This window comes from Portunus trituberculatus, chromosome 33 (assembly GCF_017591435.1).
Source record: "Portunus trituberculatus isolate SZX2019 chromosome 33, ASM1759143v1, whole genome shotgun sequence".
Classification (NCBI taxonomy): domain Eukaryota; kingdom Metazoa; phylum Arthropoda; class Malacostraca; order Decapoda; family Portunidae; genus Portunus; species Portunus trituberculatus.
The window spans coordinates 13,370,119-13,387,618 of NC_059287.1; the positions used below are offsets into that span (position 1 = coordinate 13,370,119).

The 17,500-nt window shown below is 44.0% G+C and overlaps 2 protein-coding genes and 1 long non-coding RNA gene across 4 annotated transcripts in view; 1 reads left to right on the top strand and 2 right to left on the bottom strand.

Annotated features, from left to right (window-relative positions):
- Positions 1 to 17,500, top strand: part of LOC123512315 (neuroligin-1-like) — a 151,826-nt gene that overhangs the window by 25,244 nt on the left and 109,082 nt on the right. The gene's annotated exons all lie outside the window — the stretch shown is intronic.
- The window catches only part of LOC123512368, a 17,887-nt gene continuing 13,073 nt past the window's right edge, over positions 12,687 to 17,500 (bottom strand). The window contains exon 2 of the long non-coding RNA XR_006677075.1: positions 12,687 to 13,001. This is a non-coding gene — a long non-coding RNA (uncharacterized LOC123512368). The remainder of the gene's footprint in view (positions 13,002 to 17,500) is intronic.
- LOC123512367 (long-chain-fatty-acid--CoA ligase 4-like) overlaps positions 12,687 to 17,500 on the bottom strand; it is a 17,414-nt gene continuing 12,600 nt past the window's right edge. For both annotated transcript variants that reach the window (XM_045268733.1, XM_045268734.1), the window contains exon 3: positions 12,687 to 17,463. In XM_045268733.1, the coding sequence (XP_045124668.1) occupies positions 15,418 to 17,457 (2,040 nt within the window). In that variant the 5' untranslated portion in view covers positions 17,458 to 17,463 and the 3' untranslated portion in view covers positions 12,687 to 15,417. The remainder of the gene's footprint in view (positions 17,464 to 17,500) is intronic.

Consider the following 17,500-nt stretch of genomic DNA (forward strand, 5'->3'; position numbering starts at 1 on the left):
AATCAGCGACGAGAGTTTCATCTAATGACAGTGTTACCATGTCCGCACGTCCCCCCTAGTGGCAGGGTTACATAATGAAGAGCTTCTTACTACTCTCTCTCTCTCTCTCTCTCTCTCTCTCTCTCTCTCTCTCTCTCTCTCTCATCGCAACACATTATTGAACATAGGCACTTCAAACTTGATATCCTCCTCCTCCTCCTCCTCCTCCTCCTCCTCCTCCTCCTCCTCCTCCTCCTCCTCCTCCTCCTCCTCCTCCTCCTCCGCCTCCTCTTCTTCCTCCTCTTCCTCCTCCTCCTCCTGCTTCTTCTCCTCCTGCTGATGTCCCTGCTTGGCGTGTCTCGGTCGATCAGCTGGTGGTGGTGGTGATGGTGGTGGTGGTGGTGGTGGTGGAGGTTCCCAAGCAGTATCGTCTTGGATCCTCTTTATAGGTTTCGGATAGTTTTCCCTCACCACGATCCTCAGTGATGTTATTTCCCGACGCCTTAAGTTGATTCTGACGTGATGTGATTCTGCGGGATTACTTGCACGAGCCTCTTTTGTTTGGTTTGTTTGCTTGGCTGGGCTGTGTGTGTGTGTGTGTGTGTGTGTGTGTGTGTGTGTGTGTGTGTGTGTGTGTGTGTGTGTGTGTGTGTTTTACTTTTGCTGGTTGGTGATTGGTACTGTTGTCTTTTGGGGGTTTTGTTTTTGTTTTGGTGTTGGTGTTGTATTGGTGGTGGTGGTGGTGGTGGTGGTGGTGGTGGTGGTGGTGGTGGTGCTTTTGCTACTGATAATGATAATACTTTCGTTGTTATATTGTTTTCCTTTCTTGTCTTCTTCTTTTTCTTCTTCTTCTTCTTCTTCTTCTTCTTCTTCTTCTTCTTCTTCTTCTTCTTCTTCTTCTTCTTCTTCTTCTTCTTCTTCTTCTTCTTCTCTTCTTTCTTCTCCTTCCCTTCCTTCTCCTTCTTCTGCTTCTACTTCTACTTCGACTTCTACTACTACTGCTACTGGTACTGCTATTACTACTACTACTTCTACTACTACTACTACTACTACTACTACTAATAATAATAATAATAATAATAATAATAATAATAATAATAATAATAATGTTAATAGTAATAATAATAATGCTACTATTACTACTACTACTACTACTACTACTACTACTACTACTACTACTACTACTACTACTACTACTACTACTACTACTACTACTACTACTACTACTACTCTTACTACTACAAGAATACAAGCAAGGAGGAGGAATAGAAGAAGAGGAAAAAGGATAAGGAGACAAATAGAGAGGAGAAAGAGAGGATGATAAAAAATAAAGAATAGAAAGAGAAGGGAAGTGATGAAAGTATTGTAAAAGGAATAAGGAACAAATGAAGAGAAGACAGAATTAATAACTGGCAATGAATAAACCATAGAAGATATAAATAAGTGGAAAATATTATCACTAACACAACAATGCATTAATCATTTCAGGTGTTAATGAGACAGGTAGTGGTAGTGGTGGTGGTGGTGGTGGTGGTGGCATTAACAGTAAGGTGGAGGGAGGGACGCTGGGATGAGAATGGTGCCAAAACATTCTAAGAGTGCCAAGTGTTTTGTCTTTTTTTCCCACGTTCTTCCCGTCAAGCTGTCCCTTTGGAGGCTGACGAGGGAAAATAACGATGAAAGGAAGGAAGGAAGTGAAGAAAGGTAGGAAGAGATGGAGGAAAATATGGCACATTCTTCCCTCCAACTCTGTGTGTGGTTTTCAAGGGCGTTTTTCTTGGTGTCAGTGATTATTTAGCAGTCTTTGGGGAGTTTTCAAGGGTGTTTTCATGGTGCCGGCGATAAGTTAAGACTAGTGGAAGTTATTGTGCATTTGAGACTGTTTTACTGATGGTTTGACTAGCATGTGTTTTCATGATGTCGGTGATAAGTAAGGCTCTAGTGGAGGTTATTGTGTATTTGAGACTGTTTTACTGATGGTTTGACTAGCTGTATGGAATCCCAAGGTAGTTTTCATTGTGTTAGTGAGTCTTTTTTAATGCTAGCGGTGGTTTAAGTCTTTTTTGAAGGGTATTTTCTTGATACCAGAGATAAGTTAAGACTCTAGTGGAAATTATTGTGTATTTGGTGGTATTTTATTGATGGTTTAACTCACTCTGCGAAATTCCAAGGGTGTTTTTATGATGGTTTAATGGATGTAGGCTCTAGCGGAGGTTATTGTGTATTTGATGGTGTTTTACTGATGGTTCGACAAGCTGTATGGAATTCCAAGGGAGTTTTCATTGTGTTAGTGAGAGTCTTTTTGATGCTAGTGGTGGTTTAACAGTTTTTTTCAAGGGTGTTCTCCTGCTGTCAGTGGTAGTTGGAAGGACTGTAGTGGTAAAGTTATCTTCACTGGTGTTTTCATGAGATAAGTAAGGATCAAGTGGAAGTTATTGTGTGTTTGAAAGTGTTTTACTGATGGTTTAACTCACTCTACGGAATTCCAAGAGTGTTTTTCATGATAGTGGTAGTGGAAGTCTTTATGATGTTAGTGATGGTTTAAGTCTTTCTTCAAGGGTGTTTTCTTGCTTTCAGTGATAGTTGTGATAGTTTGAGAGGCTGTGGTGGGGTATAGGTATCTTCACTAGTATTTCCTTGGTGTCATTATGGAAGTTGTTGGGGATTTCAAGGTGTCTGCGTTAGTCTGGTAATTGTTAAAAAATGGTAAAGCACTTTCTATTGGCCTACTTCAGTGTGTCGGTGGTCCTTCCTGGCTGTGGCGTTACAGAAACTCAGAAACTCTTATAAATCTTAATAACTTAATACTAACAACGCGATTATTGAGTCTATTCTATTGATCTACCACTGAGAACCACTTCCTTCCACTAAAATACAGACGAAACAATTCTTAACACATCTACACCTACTGACTCATCATTAACGTCTTCAGTACCATGACACGTTTTAATATTCATTCTGGTTACTATTTGGTGGTTTTATACAGCCTGAGAAACTTATGTGGGGATTAAAACAGTGAGGACTCTAACTATTAATATTCTCACCTCCATGGACCATTTCTACTGTAAATAAAATCGTCTAATTGTAGCCAAAACTCATGATAAAAATGCGTCCCAGTACTGAAAGTGTTAAGAACCTAATCATGGAGTCTGTTCTATTCATCTATCACTCTCAGAACCACTTTCTTTACTAAAGTACAGGTGAATCAAACCACAACACACCCTCACCTACTGACTAGCCACTAATAATGAGTTTATTCTATTCACCTACCAACTCTGAACGAATTTCTTCATCTATCGTTTTCTGAACCACTTCCTTCCACTAAAAACAGATGAATCAAAACACAACACATCTCACATATTGACTCGCCACTGACAACCTAAATACGGAGTCTATTCTATTCACCTACCACTCTTTGAACCACTTCCTTCATCTACCATTCTCAAAATCACTTTCTTCGACTAAAATACAGGCGAATCAAATCACAACACCCCCTCACCTATTGGCTCGCCACTGACAACCTAATTACTGAGTCTATTCTATTCATCTGCCATTTTCAGAACCACTTCCTTCATCTACCACTCTCAGAATCACTTCCTTCCACTAAAAGCAGGCTAATCAAATCTCAACACACCTCACATATTGACTCAGCACTGACAACCTAAGTCTATTTTATTCACCTACTACTCTTTGAACCACTCACTTCCTTCATCTACCACTCTCTGAATCACTTCCTTCCACTAAAATACATGCTAATCAAAGTATACCACACCTCACCCGTTGACTCAGCACTGACATGATTACTGGGTTTATTTTAGTCATTTACCACTGAGTTTATTCTATTTACCTACCACTGAGACTCACTTCCTTCCCAGAACTAAGAGACCGGCGCATCAGACCACATCACACGCCTTCACACTCGCACACTCAATAGGAAGCGAGAGTTGTCGGGAGATAAGGAATGCGATAAGGTGGAGATAACATTGTTGCCACTCAGGTGTTTTTTTTATCTGTTTTTATCAGTGCTCCCTTGTAATGACCTCGCCCATAGAACACAGGGCGCCAGACAGTGTTGGCTCGTGCTGCGCCCACTCCTGCCAACACATGGATTCATTTTTCCCTTTTATTTTTATCTCCATCGCCCTCCCCTCCTCCCTGATACCGCCCTCCCTGCCCCTCCCTATCCCGACTCATGCTTCCCTCCCCTTCCCTCTCCTCCGGTAGCTAAGCCTTGTCTTCTATTACTTATACAGGAAATGATAACGTAATAATGCTTCACTGTAGATGTTTGATAGTGAATGTTTTATGTACATCCCATCACTACCAAAGCCTTGTCTTCCATAATGGTACAAAGAAATAGTAGTAATCCCTTCAGTACCATGACGCGTTTCCATATTCATTCTGCTTACTATTTGGTGATTTTATTTACGTTCAGAAACTTATGAGGGGATTAAAATGGTGAAGACTCTGGCTATTAATCTTCTGACGTCCATAGACCAGTCCTTTTGTCAGTAAAGTCGTCTAATCACACCCAAAACTCACGGTAAAAATGCGTCCCGGTGCTGAAGAAGTTAAGATTGTATTCCTAAACGCAGTATCGTAATAATGTTCACTGTATATGTATGGTAGTATTTGTATGATATATAGACAGTTTTGTCTTCTAAAGTACTATAGGAAATTAAATATATTCTTAACCCCATCAGTTCTGGTACGCATTTTTACCTTGAGATTTGTGTATAATTAGACCATTTTATTAACATTAGGAAGGATCTATGGAGGTCAGAATGTTAATGGCCACAGTCTTCACTATTTTAATCCTTCACATGAGTTTCTGAAGCTGTACAAAATCACCAAATAGTAAGTAACATGAATATGAAAACTGAAGGGGTTAAACATTATGCCGTGAGAAAGTTTAGTGTAGATGCGTGGCAGTGTTTGTGTGATGTTTGGTTATTTTAGGCTCACATTGCATTATGGGAGAGTTGCTTGAGTCACGGTTGTTTGATTCGTCTAATGGTTATGATTACAAAATAGCTAAATGATCAGATTTCAGGATTTTTTTTTTTTTTTTTTTTGTAATTTTAAGTATACATTTTAACTATTCCCTTTTAGGACTAGCTTCTTTTGTGGGCCTTTTTTTTCTTTTCTTTTTTTTATTTCTACCATGTGGGCTTTTCACGGGAATTTCTGGGCTAAAGGGATACTTTTTGGGGTACCTCCTGTCTCAAAGCCCACCCGTTAGGAAACCGTTGCCCCGAGTGAGGAAGCCCTACCTACACTCGGACCGTGGACAGGATTCGAACCCATGCGCTTGGAGACCACTCGGACCCCAAAGCACGCATGGTTTTCTTGTCTTGGTTAGAATCTTGTGTACATAGAAAAGTATTCCTAGGTGGATATAGATAGGCACTTTTCTCTACCGGGAATGCCACGTTTAGGCCTGATGGCTTCCTGCTCCTTCCCTTCTGTGAGTTTTTTTTTTTTTTCTACACGTTAGACTCTCGTGCATATTTACGCCATCTATTTTGGTATTAGAAAAAATCGATCGTACACATACATTATAAAACGAATTAGCATGCAAGTCGAAAATAAAAGGATAAATACGTAACTTTTTGTAGATACATGCTGCAAATTTTGGCTGACGCTTTTCCACTTTTTAGAGACCCAGCACTCAAATGGGTCTTTTTTTTTTTTTTTTTTTTTTTTTTTGCCCTTGGCCGGTCCTCTTCCCTACATAAAAAAAAAAAAAAAAAAAAAAACAGACACATACAGACGCAAAGGCAATGGAACCATGCGTGCTTTGGGGTCCGAGGGGTCTCCAAGCGCACGGGTTCGAATCCTGTCCACGGTCCGAGTGTAGGTTGGGCTTCCTCACTCGGGGCAACTGTTTCCTAGCGGGTGGGCTTTATAGAGGTAGCCCCAAAAAGTATCCCCTTTAGCCCATAAATTCCCGTGAAAAGCCCACATGGTATAAACAAATAAAATAAATAAATAAATAAAATGCAACCAACAAACCATAATATACAATAAACACACACATACATTACAAAATAAAAAACACAAACACACAAACGAAAAGGAAACGAAAACAGAAAAAAGATAAACCATTCAAACACAAACATTCTGAAAAGCAAAGAGAAACACACGAAAAGGAAACGAAAAACAGAAAAAAGATAAACCATTTCAACACAAACACTAAAAAAAAAAGAGAGAAACACATTCTGTAAAAAAAACACAATAAATAACTGATAAATAAGAAGCGTCCCTCTACCTGTCATGCAATAAATCGTCAGGTATCTTCCCAGGTATGCTCAGGTACTCGAGACACCTGGCAGAGCTCCATCCCGCTAAGGTGACAGGTGACGCGTGACATTGAGGCGGGATGACTGATGGCGAGGGAGAGGGGGAGGGAAAGGTGAGAGAGAGGCGGTAGGAGAGGTGAGTGGCGGTGCTTGAGTGGCTGGAGACGTTAAAGAGAGCTTGGGACGTTATTAAGGAGAGCTGGTATTGATAGCAAGGTGGAAGGAAGGTGATGTGATCTGGTGAGGTAAGGTGTGGTTAGGTTAGCTCATGTTAGGCCAGGTTAGGTTTGGTTAGATTAGGTTAGGTTAGGTTAGGTTAAGATTGGGTTAAGTTAGGTTAGGTTAGGTTTTGTTAAGGTTGGGTTAAGGTTAAGATTAAGTTAAGTTAGGTTAGATTAGCTTAGGTTAGGTTACATTAGGTTAGGGTAGGTTAAGTTAGGTTAGGTTAGAGTTAAGTTAGGTTAAGGTTAAGGTTAGGTTAGGTTAAGATTGGGTTTGGTCAGGGAGAGTATTACCACAAACCTGCGGACATAACTCTAATATAAACACAAAAAAAGACGAAAATAATTATAATCACTAAAATAATTTCTTAAAAACCTGGCAATTTCCTGTCCAGTGTTTCTCTGTTGCATTCCCTCCAATCAACTAATGAAACTCTACAAACGTTCCGAAGACACCAATAACAATAGTAACAACAATGAAAACAACAATAGTAATAATAATACAACTTAAATTAACGCACTCACTCATAACAAAACCCCAGATATTTCCAACTCAATCCACTCTTTCCCTTGCATTCCCACACCTAACCCCCCCCTCCCACACACACACACACACACACACACGCAGGACTGACTGACACCTTTCCCAAACCCAGACCTCTCCTGCACGAAGCGATCAGGTTAAGGACCCACGGCCACTGCACCGCAAAGGCTGATTGGCCGCAGCGTCACCTCCCCGTGCCAAACACCCAATTAACCCGCGCGGTGACCTCAACCAGTCCTCTCCCGGGATCGTACTGGGGGGGCGTCATTGGGGTTGTACTGGTGGCGTCACTGGGGGCGTCACTGGGGGAGTACTAGGGGCGTTCCTGGGGTCTTAGTGTGGGCGTGTGTTGGATCGTGATTTTTTTCCGGTAATTAGGTTACGACATTAAGGCGCCGTGATGTGTGGACGCCTTCCAGGAATATGCGTGGGTGAGAGAGAGAGGGAGAGAGAGAGAGAGAGAGAGAGAGAGAGAGAGAGAGAGAGAGAGAGAGAGAGAGAGAAGCTAAAGTACCCCAAAATCAAGTCTTTTAGTATGAGAAAGATAGAGAGGTAGGATGAGAGAGAGAGAGAGAGAGAGAGAGAGAGAGAGAGAGAGAGAGAGAGAGAGAGAGAGAATGGAAGAGTAGGTCAGTGAGAGACACAATTAAAGAGAGAAAGAGACAAGAGAGAAAACGAATCACTTTCTCTTTCTCTCTCTTCCTCTCTGTTGCATCCCCCTCTCCCTCTTTCCCTCCCTCCTTCCCTCTCTCCTTCCGTTACCTCCCAAAATCGCCTCACATTTGCTTGTTGCCTTCTCTTGTTCCCTTCCCTCCTTCCTTCCTCTCTCGAAAACAATTCCAAAGAAAGAAATTTACTTATTCCATCTCTACATCCATGCTGAGATAAATAGCAGTATAACAATAGAAACAATAATAACAATAGAAGTAGTAGTAATAGTAGTAGTAGTAGTAGTAGTCTTAAATATCCCACAGAGACGACAAAATTGCTTCAAAACAATACACTGCCATGCCTTCCTCTCTGTGCCCTCGTGTGTCTTGTCTCCCCGTACTCAGAATGAACAAACAGCGCAGCGTCGCCTCGGACTCGCTACCTCCTTATGGCTTCTCTTGGCAACGCACTGAACGCAGAGAAATTATGCCTGAGTCGTCTTCGTGGGAGGTGGTGCCCTGCAAACGACGGGGTGTGAGGAGAGGGTACGGAGAAGGGGAGGGAGAAGGAAGGGGAGGACAGTAAGAGGAGAGAGGGAGATAGGTAAGGTGAAGTGGAGGAGACAGAGAAGAGATAGAAAGAAAGGGAGAAAGGAAGGGAGAGAAGAAAGAAGACAGTAGGAGGAGAATGATGAGGTAGGTAAGGTAAAGAAGTGGAGAGGAAGGAGGAGATAGGGGAGAAGGAATGGGGAAAGAGAAGAAGATGCTGGAGTGAGAAGAGGAAAGGGAAATGGAAGGAGGGAGGAGATAAGGGAGAATGGATGAAGGAAAGAGGGAGGTAAGAGAAGAAGAGAGAGAGGGAGAAGAGAAAGAAGGAAATGGAGGTCAGAATAAGGGAGAGGCAGGTAAAGAGATAGAGGAAGGAAAGGGAGGGAAGAAAGAAAGAAGAAAAAAACACATATCTTCTCATATCAGAAAAGGGAGGGAGAGAGGGAAGAAAGCGAAGAGGGAGATAAAATAGAAAAAGAGAGAAGAAAGATGGTAAATGAAATGTATCTTAAAGAAGGAAGGAAGGAAGGAAGGAAGAGAAGAAACCAGGAAGTAAGAGAGGTTTTTTTAGAGGTAGGAAAGAAGGAAGGAATTGTTATGTTTTCTTATAAGGGAGAGAGGAGGGAAGGAGACAGGGAGGGAGGGAGGGAAGTAGGTAAAGAAGCTGAGAGATTATTTTCTTGAAGGGAGCAGATGGAGAGAAGAAACGGGAGGAGAGAGAGAAAAAATCGATGAAGGGAGGGAAGGTAAGATGAATGAAAGTAGACTACGAAAGATGAAGGAAGGAAGATAAAGGAATAATGGAAGTTAGAAAGGAGAAATAGAAGAAAAGAAGAATAGAGGTTAAGAAGAAAATTTTACGTTTTCTTATAAAGGAGAGAAAGAAAAGGAGGGAGGGAGGGAAGGACGGAAGAGAGAAGTAGGTAAAGAAGGTGAGATTATTTTCTTGAAGGGAACATACGGAGGGAAGCTTAAGGGAAGAAACTCGAGGAAAGGAAGAGAAATTTGGAGGAGAAAGGGAAGGGTGGATAGACAGAAGTAAAGTTACGAGGGATGAAGGAAGGAAGATAAGAGATAATGGAAGGAGGAAAAGAAGGAAAAAGAACAGAGATTAGGAAGAAAATAATGTTTAGATATAAGACAAAATTGAAGTTACGAAAGAAGGAAGGTTTAAAGAATAGAATAAAACATAGGAAAAGAAGGAAGGAAGGAAGGAAGGATAAAATAAAAGGAAATTTAAACAGAAAGGAATAGTAACTGAAAGAAAAGATTTAAACACGACCAATATGAACTCAAAGGAAAGTAAAATTTGAAAGGGAACAATTTAAAGGGAAAGATTTAAAGGAAAGTCAAACAGGTAAGACTAAATTGATCACCTGTCGGGTCACCTTAATTAGGATGAATACTGGGCTTTGTTAGGGGACTTGAGGTAGCAAGAGGCGCCACCTGGGTGAGGGCAGGTGACTCAGGTGGGCACTGATACACACACACACACACACACACACACACACACACACACCTGCAACAACAAGGGAGCGTAGTGAAGGCATGCGCTAACACACACACACACACACACACACACACACACACACACACACACACACACACACACACACACAGAGAGAGAGAGAGAGAGAGAGAGAGAGAGAGAGAGAGAGTTAGACAGACAGAGACAAACAAACAGTCACGACGAAGGAAGCAACTGGAAACTTAGTACACACACACACACACACACACACACACACACACACACACACACACACACACACACACACACACACACACACACACACACACACACACACAAACACACACAGGCACAGGTACGCTGGAATAATTAACGCCTTGGAGACCCAGCAGGTGTGTGGCTCCTAATTAGAGTAATTAACTGATTATTTGGTTTCGCAACTGCTACAACGCCGCAGACAGACAGATAATCAGATAAACAAAGGCAGCGGTGGGCGACGTAATGGAATTGTTTGCGTAACATCACAGTAATTAAAAGACGAGTGTGTAGCAAGCAAAGGTGTGTCATGCAAGTAGGGGAATAAACAGGGAACAGATGAGAGGAGGAATAAAGGACGGAAGGGGAATAGAAAGGAAGATTAGAAATAGGAATGTATGAAATATTTAACATTGGATCACTAGAAAGCAAAGGTGTGTCATGCAGGCAGGGAAGGAGAAGGAACAGGTGACAGGGAGAATAAAGGACGGAAGGAAAGTGGAAACAAAGCTGAATGAAGTTTTTAACAGTATGTAATTGGAAAGTAAAAATACGTGATAATGCAAACAAGTTAATTAACAGGGAGCAGGTGACAAAAGGGTTAAAGAAGGGAAGAGGATAGGAAACAAAGATAATGATTGACAGGGAATTGATAAAAAAAAAGATAGTAAATGAAGGAATAGAGGAAACAGAGACAATTTAAATAACTCAGCATCATTGTAATTAACAGACTGTGTAAAAAGTAAAGAACATTAGGAAAGTATTAGGTAAACAGACAACAGAAAGATAACAGACGATAGAAAGATAACAGGCAATAGAAAGAAGGAAGAAAAGCAGAAATAATGATAACTGGAGTGTTTGAAAATAGAATAATAGTAATAATAGTAATAATAATAGATAATATGAATGTTTAATGAAAGTATTTGTATATATAATGACATGATATCGTAATGGAAGAAAATAAACAAAAGAACTAGACAAAGGGACACAAAAAGGAAGAAGAGAGAACAGAAAAAGATAGACAAAACAAAAGAACAGAAAAACAGACACTTAATTCAAAGGCAAAAACGAAAAAAAAAATGAAATAGAGAAAAGGGAAACTCAAATACAGAGAGGAACGATGAGATACGAAACTAAAGAATAAAAGAAGAAGTTGGAGAGACAGGGATGAGAAGGCAGCGAGTGAAGGCCGGAATATTGACGATAATAAAGATGGAAGAGGAGGAGGAGGAGATGCAAGGAAGATGAGAGGGAGTTGAAGGACGTGAAATAAGAGGAGGGAGAGGAAGCCAAGAAGATAATAGAGAAAGAAGAGTCCTGATAAATTTGCTGATGAAAGAAGGAAGGAAAAATGATGATAGGATGAAATAGTGAGGATAATAGGAATAAGAAGAATAAGTACGATAAGAATAAGAAAAGAATGATACTACTACTACTGTTACTGCTACTTCTACGGCTACTACTACTACTACTACTACTACTACTACTACTACTACTACTACTACTACTACTACTACTACTACAACTAAAAACGTCGTAATAAGAGACACATAAACTCTACATACACGTTACAGTTTATCGTTTCTGTATCATACTTGCATTTCTATTATTCCTGTTCTCAATTATCAATCGTTTTCTCATATTATAACTGACAGTATAATTAAATCTCAAAATGATATTACTACAGAAATTGCTACTATATTACTACTGAATTACACTAACAACCAGTACTTCTATTCCTACCACTACTCTGTACCTTATTGCTATTACCTTTTACCTGCTTTGATTATATTCATTAATTCATCTTATTCCTTTATTACTCTTCTGTATCTTAATTATTACCTTTCACCTGTGTTAATTATACTCATCAACTCACCTTATTCCCTTATTACTATTTTGTACCTCACTTTTATTACCTTTCACCTGCCTTGATTGTATTTATTAACTCGCCTTTCCTTTCTCCAGGTGAGTGTTGCGGCGCCCAGGTGAAGGCCAGGTGAACTCAGGTGTACTGCAATGTAAGTGCTTTATTGCCTGTTAATTTGTTTATTGTTTTAGTTTTAGTTATCTATATATTGGTGGGTGAAGTTTAATATCTCGCACGTGGGGAACTGGAAGCGTACGTACTATATAAAAAAAAATATCTTTCTTTTTCTTTCCATTTTCTCTTTTATTTTTTTTTTCTGTTCTCTTTTTCCGCGAACTCTTCCATTATTGGTCGTAAAAATATTTGTCTCGTTGCAAAAATCTGCACCTTTTTTTTTCGTATTTTTCATTTATAACTTATGAAACTATCTGCTGTGGAAAGAGGCATAGTAATAGTAGTAGTAGTGGTAGTACTAGTAGTAGTAGTAGTAGTAGTAGTAGTAGTAGTAGTAGTAGTAGTAGTAGGAGGAGGAGGAGGAGGAGGAGGAGGAGGAGGAGGAGGAGGAGGAGGAGGAGGAGGAGATATATCATTGTTGGTAACTGTAAACAAACACACACACACACACACACACACACACACACACACACACACACACACACACACACACACTGATAACAAGAGTGTGAGCTGTATAATCATCATAACATCCGCCCGTAGCCAAGTTAAGTGAACACCTGTGCTGCTCATTACATTACCTGGAGCGCGCACACACACAATACACACACACAATAAAACCACCCACTACTACTACTACTACTACTACTACAATAGGTCATTAAAACAAAGGTACATTGATTTTTTTTAAAGTGAGAACATATATTTCTAATCCGGAGGAATTATGCAAGTCAGTTTATCTATTTTTGTGAAGAAAGTGAGAAACCAGAAGATCGTTTGCCTTTGTGTGTGTGTGTGTGTGTGTGTGTGTGTGTGTGTGTGTGTGTGTGTGTGTGTGTGTGTGTGTGTGTGTAGGAAGCCACATCTTGTAACAGCCATTGAATTCCGTAGGTATAGTTAACAAGCTCGGCAAAATAAGCAGATGACGATATAGAAGAGAGGATAGGAAAATCTCTCTCTCTCTCTCTCTCTCTCTCTCTCTCTCTCTCTCTCTCGTCATCAGTAAGGCACTAATCGCACAAGTAAAGAAGGCAGTGACTGTGGACCGTTTTCTGTGCGTGACTTCCCGTTTTCTTCCACTCTAAGCGTGCCCTCGTGTAAATAAATAACTCGGTAAATAAATAAAGTTTTCACCACCACACTTCCTTCCTCCTTGTTGTTTTCATTTGATTTTATTTATTTTTCTTGCAAGTTCAGGGGCTAAAACACCTTACACACACACACACACACACACACACACACACACACACACACACACACACACACACACACACACACACACACACACAGTGGAAGACAATAACATAACACGGCTTTCAGATAATATTTTTCCCTCTCTTTCTTTCTCTCTCCTCTCACACACTTCCTCTATCTCTTCCGTTATAAGACTTTCCAATACATCAACGTCAAACAAAAGGCAACAAAGGTAATAATAATATACATCAATAACTTGTAAACATTGTCCTCTCAGTCCAGCGTCACACAGCCAAGAACTAACCACCGTGTCAGATGCACCGTGACGGACATCCAGCGGTCCTACATACCCCTACACCTCGCTACACCCGGCCAAACAGTTATAAGCCTACATACTAATCAGTTATAAATGAACAGACTGTATTTGCCACTCGGCCACAAAACGAAATTTTCTACCATGTAAATCGACAGTATGTTTGTGTGTGTGTGTGTGTGTGTGTGTGTGTGTGTGTGTGTGTGTGTGTGTGTGTGTGTGTGTGTGTGTGTGTGTGTGTGTGTGTGTGTGTGTGCGAGACTGGCACAGCCTGAATCCTGCGAACAACAGTGCATACACAATAATGCATAACGCGGTGAGTGGAGGGCGGCGCCGCGGGACCAGCGTGAGGCGGGGCTGGTGGGCGGGCCAGGCGACAGGTGATACAGGTGACACAGGTGACACGGGCGACACAGGTGAGGCGGCGCGCCACGCGGGGCCTCGCGGTGGACGCGACACTCTGCCTCCGTGTTTGCTCCAAACTTTAATTAAATTTTTACCCGTTTGCTTCCGTTTTCGGTGAAACTTTTTGACAGTTTGCTGAATAAAATATTTTTTCCTTGGATATACAGAACCAATAGGAATTTTCATTATTCCATTCCAGTTTTATTTGCTTGTGAAAGGAACAAAGCGGACATGCACTAACTATATATATATATATATATATATATATATATATATATATATATATATATATATATATATATATATATATATATATATATATATTGAACAATACAGCTGATACTTGTTAGTCGGGTGTATTTCTGGGGATGCTTTTGATTAATAGTTTGTGACAGATTTTGTACTTGGTGTGCCCACCGGCGCCACGAGACTCAAAGCGAGTATGGAAAGCATCGTCTGTTCCGTGGCCAGTGTGCATGTGGGCGTTACCGCTGCCACGACAACAACAAGAACGGCGTGGCCTTGCTCCCAAAGCTTGCCGTGCCCTGACTAAGTGGAGAAGCGGTGCAGGTGGAGGTGTAGGTGGAGGAGGTGATGGTAGTGGTTGTGTTGGTGGTGGTCGTGGCACGCAGGGCTTCCCTTCACGGCACGTGAGAGAAGGGAAGCAATCGTTGCAGAGTTTGAATGCTGCCTGCAGTGTGGCGAGACGGACGCGGTCAGGACGTGCAGCACCTTTAAGACACTCAGGCTTTGGGAAAACCCTCGTTCATCTTCACTGTCCATAATGTATAGTATAGTCTACGCTAAAATATTCTACGACAATAATATAAACTCCGATATCAATAAACGTAATGTCATGAAATAAATCTTTCGCGATTGCAAAAATACTCTCTTTTGTGTGTGTGTGTGTGTGTGTGTGTGTGTGTGTGATCTTTGCGAGGGTATAAAAATAATTCGGGAATTTCAATTTCCTAAATGGTAGATACTTATTTCCCATTCATTACCACAAAATATTCACGTATTGAAAGGAATCCAGCACGGTTACGTTGGCCAGAATGTATCGTTTTATCTTTTTTTTCCGCACCAGCCTCGCTAGTGGGGGTGAGGGTGTGTTGAGCACAGCCCACGTCCTCCACTACCCAAGTATAACTCATCTTGAGATTTTGATAGAGACGCCTTTGTTCCGCCAGTGTCCCGAGTGTTTCCTGTGGACGTCAGTAACGGGAAGGCTAAGCGGCAACGAGTGACTGTTTTGGTGTGGTTAGCCAATTCATGACCTGACGACCTGGTGCGGTGTCGTGGGCGCCTCGGGGCGGGACGAGCTACTCGCGTTTGTCGATTGGTTTCGTGAGTTGCGTGAGATCTCGGGCTTTCCTAATAGTGAACTTTATGACCGCGGCAACGAGTTCCAAGGCGGGCGTGAGGAGCGCGACGAGTGGCCTTGCGGGACGCAGCGCCAGCGACCGCAGTGGCGCCACTACCTGACGTGGCAACACTCATGGCGTCAGGGCGTCCTGCTCCTCCAGCCTCCGGTACAGCCGCTCCAGGTCCTCCTTAAAGTGTGTCTTGATGGGCGTGCGCTTCACCTTGAGCGCCGCCGTCACCAGCCCAGACTCCGGCGTCCAGGGTTCCGGCGTGAGGAAGACTGCGGCGGGCAGGTCCCAGCGGCCAAGGCCTTGCTTCTTGCCGTGTGCCTTGAGCTCCTCCACGAAGGCATCTGCCACGGCCGGGTCCTGGCACAGGGCTGCGGTGGTGGCGTCCTCCAGGTGGCCCAGCTTGGTGCCGATCTTCTTGATGTGGTCGGGGTGCGGCACCATGATGGCCACCACGTTCTTGGCGCCGGGGTTGGCGCACACACAGATGCTGTCCACCAGGCAGTGGGTCTTCAGCTTGCTCTCGATGCTGCCCAGCGACACGTACTCGCCGTTGCTCAGCTTGATGAGGTCCACCTTGCGGTCGATGACGCGCAGCACGCCCGTCTCGTCCACCTCGCCAATGTCGCCCGTGCGGAACCAGCGCATGTTGTCCCGCTCGAAGAACACCTCGTTGGTCTTCTCTGGGGAGCGAAAGTAGCCGCGGGACACCATGGGGCCGCCCACCACGATCTGGCCGCGTGGGTTGGGCTTGTCCGTTGTGAGATAGCCGCCGTCAGCCCAGTCCTCCAGCGTGAGCACCACGCCGTGGTTGGGCGGGCCACAGTGCCCCGTGCGGGCGTCGTGGGTGTCCATGCTGCAGATGCAGGCGCTGGTCTCCGTGGCGCCGTAGCCCACCTGCACCGTGCAGCCAAACATGGCACGGATCTTGTTGTGGGTCTCAGGCGAAACCGGGGCGCCGCCCACCACCAGCATGCGCAACTGCCCGCCCAGCTCCTCCTTCACTCGGTTAAAGATGAGTATGTCCAGGACCTTCCCTGCGAAGGACAGGTTGTCCTGCCGCTGTTTGAACTTGAGAGCCTCCTTGAATATCCTAGCCTTGATGTAGCCCTGGTTCTCGATGACTTGCGTCACGCCCTTGATGATACGCTCCAGGATGATGGGCACGGCGCTCATGCAGGTGGGCTGCGCCACGCGCGCGTCGCCCAGCGTGCCCTTCATCACCTTGGCGCTGTTGTTGGTGAGCGTGAAGGGCGACGAGTAGGCAATGGTGACGTTCATGGCCATGAGGGCCGTCTCGGTGGCCAGCTCCATGACGTGGGCCAGTGGCAGGTAGGCGATGTAGGTGTCCCCGAGGCCCAGGTCTGCCTGGATACAGTACGCCGTGATGGCGGAGAAAATGTTGCGGTGGCTGAGCTCCACGCCCTTGGGCAGGCTGGTTGAGCCGCTGGTGTACATGATGATGGCAACGTCGTCGGGCTTGGGGGCTTCGTGGGGCTTGGCGTCTTCGCTGGCCTCCATTGTGAGTACGTCTTTGAAAGCCACCACCTGTATGGATGCGGGTGCCTCGAGGGTGGAGCCCACGCCCTCCAGCTGGTCCTCGATGACGATGATGCGCTTGAGGTGTGAGCACTGTGGAGCGATCTTAAAGAAGCGCGGCAGCAGGTCGTGCGTGGTGATGGCGGTGTGCACCTCGGTCTCCTTGAGGCTCTCGGCGATGCTCTCGTTGGGCAGGTTGGTGTAGAGCGTCACCACACTGGAGTTGTTCCTCAGGCAGCCCACCGCCGCCATGAACCACTCGGCGCGCGTCTCGGCGAACATAGCCACGCGGTCGCCGCTGCCTAGGCCGAGGTTCCTCATGCCCACGCTGAACTTGTCGGTCATGTCCAGCACCTCCTTGTAGGACAGGTAGCTGTACTCGCCCAGCCGCAGCTTCTCCAACTTCTTGTCGTTCTCTTGGATCTTCTGCCGCTCCAGCAGCTGCCGCGTGCCCATGCAGGGCGCCGTGCCGTGCTTGGCGGCGGCGTACTCCAGGATGGCCGGCACGGTGAGGGCATCTTTGCTCTTCAGCTCCTCCAGCAGCTCGAATCCGTGTTTGTGGCCGCCCTCGCCCTTCACCCACGAGCCGTCCTCCCGTCGTACGCCGCCCTGCTCCACGCCCATCTTTGCCTGTGGGCGGCACACACACAACATTAACTGAATGGGA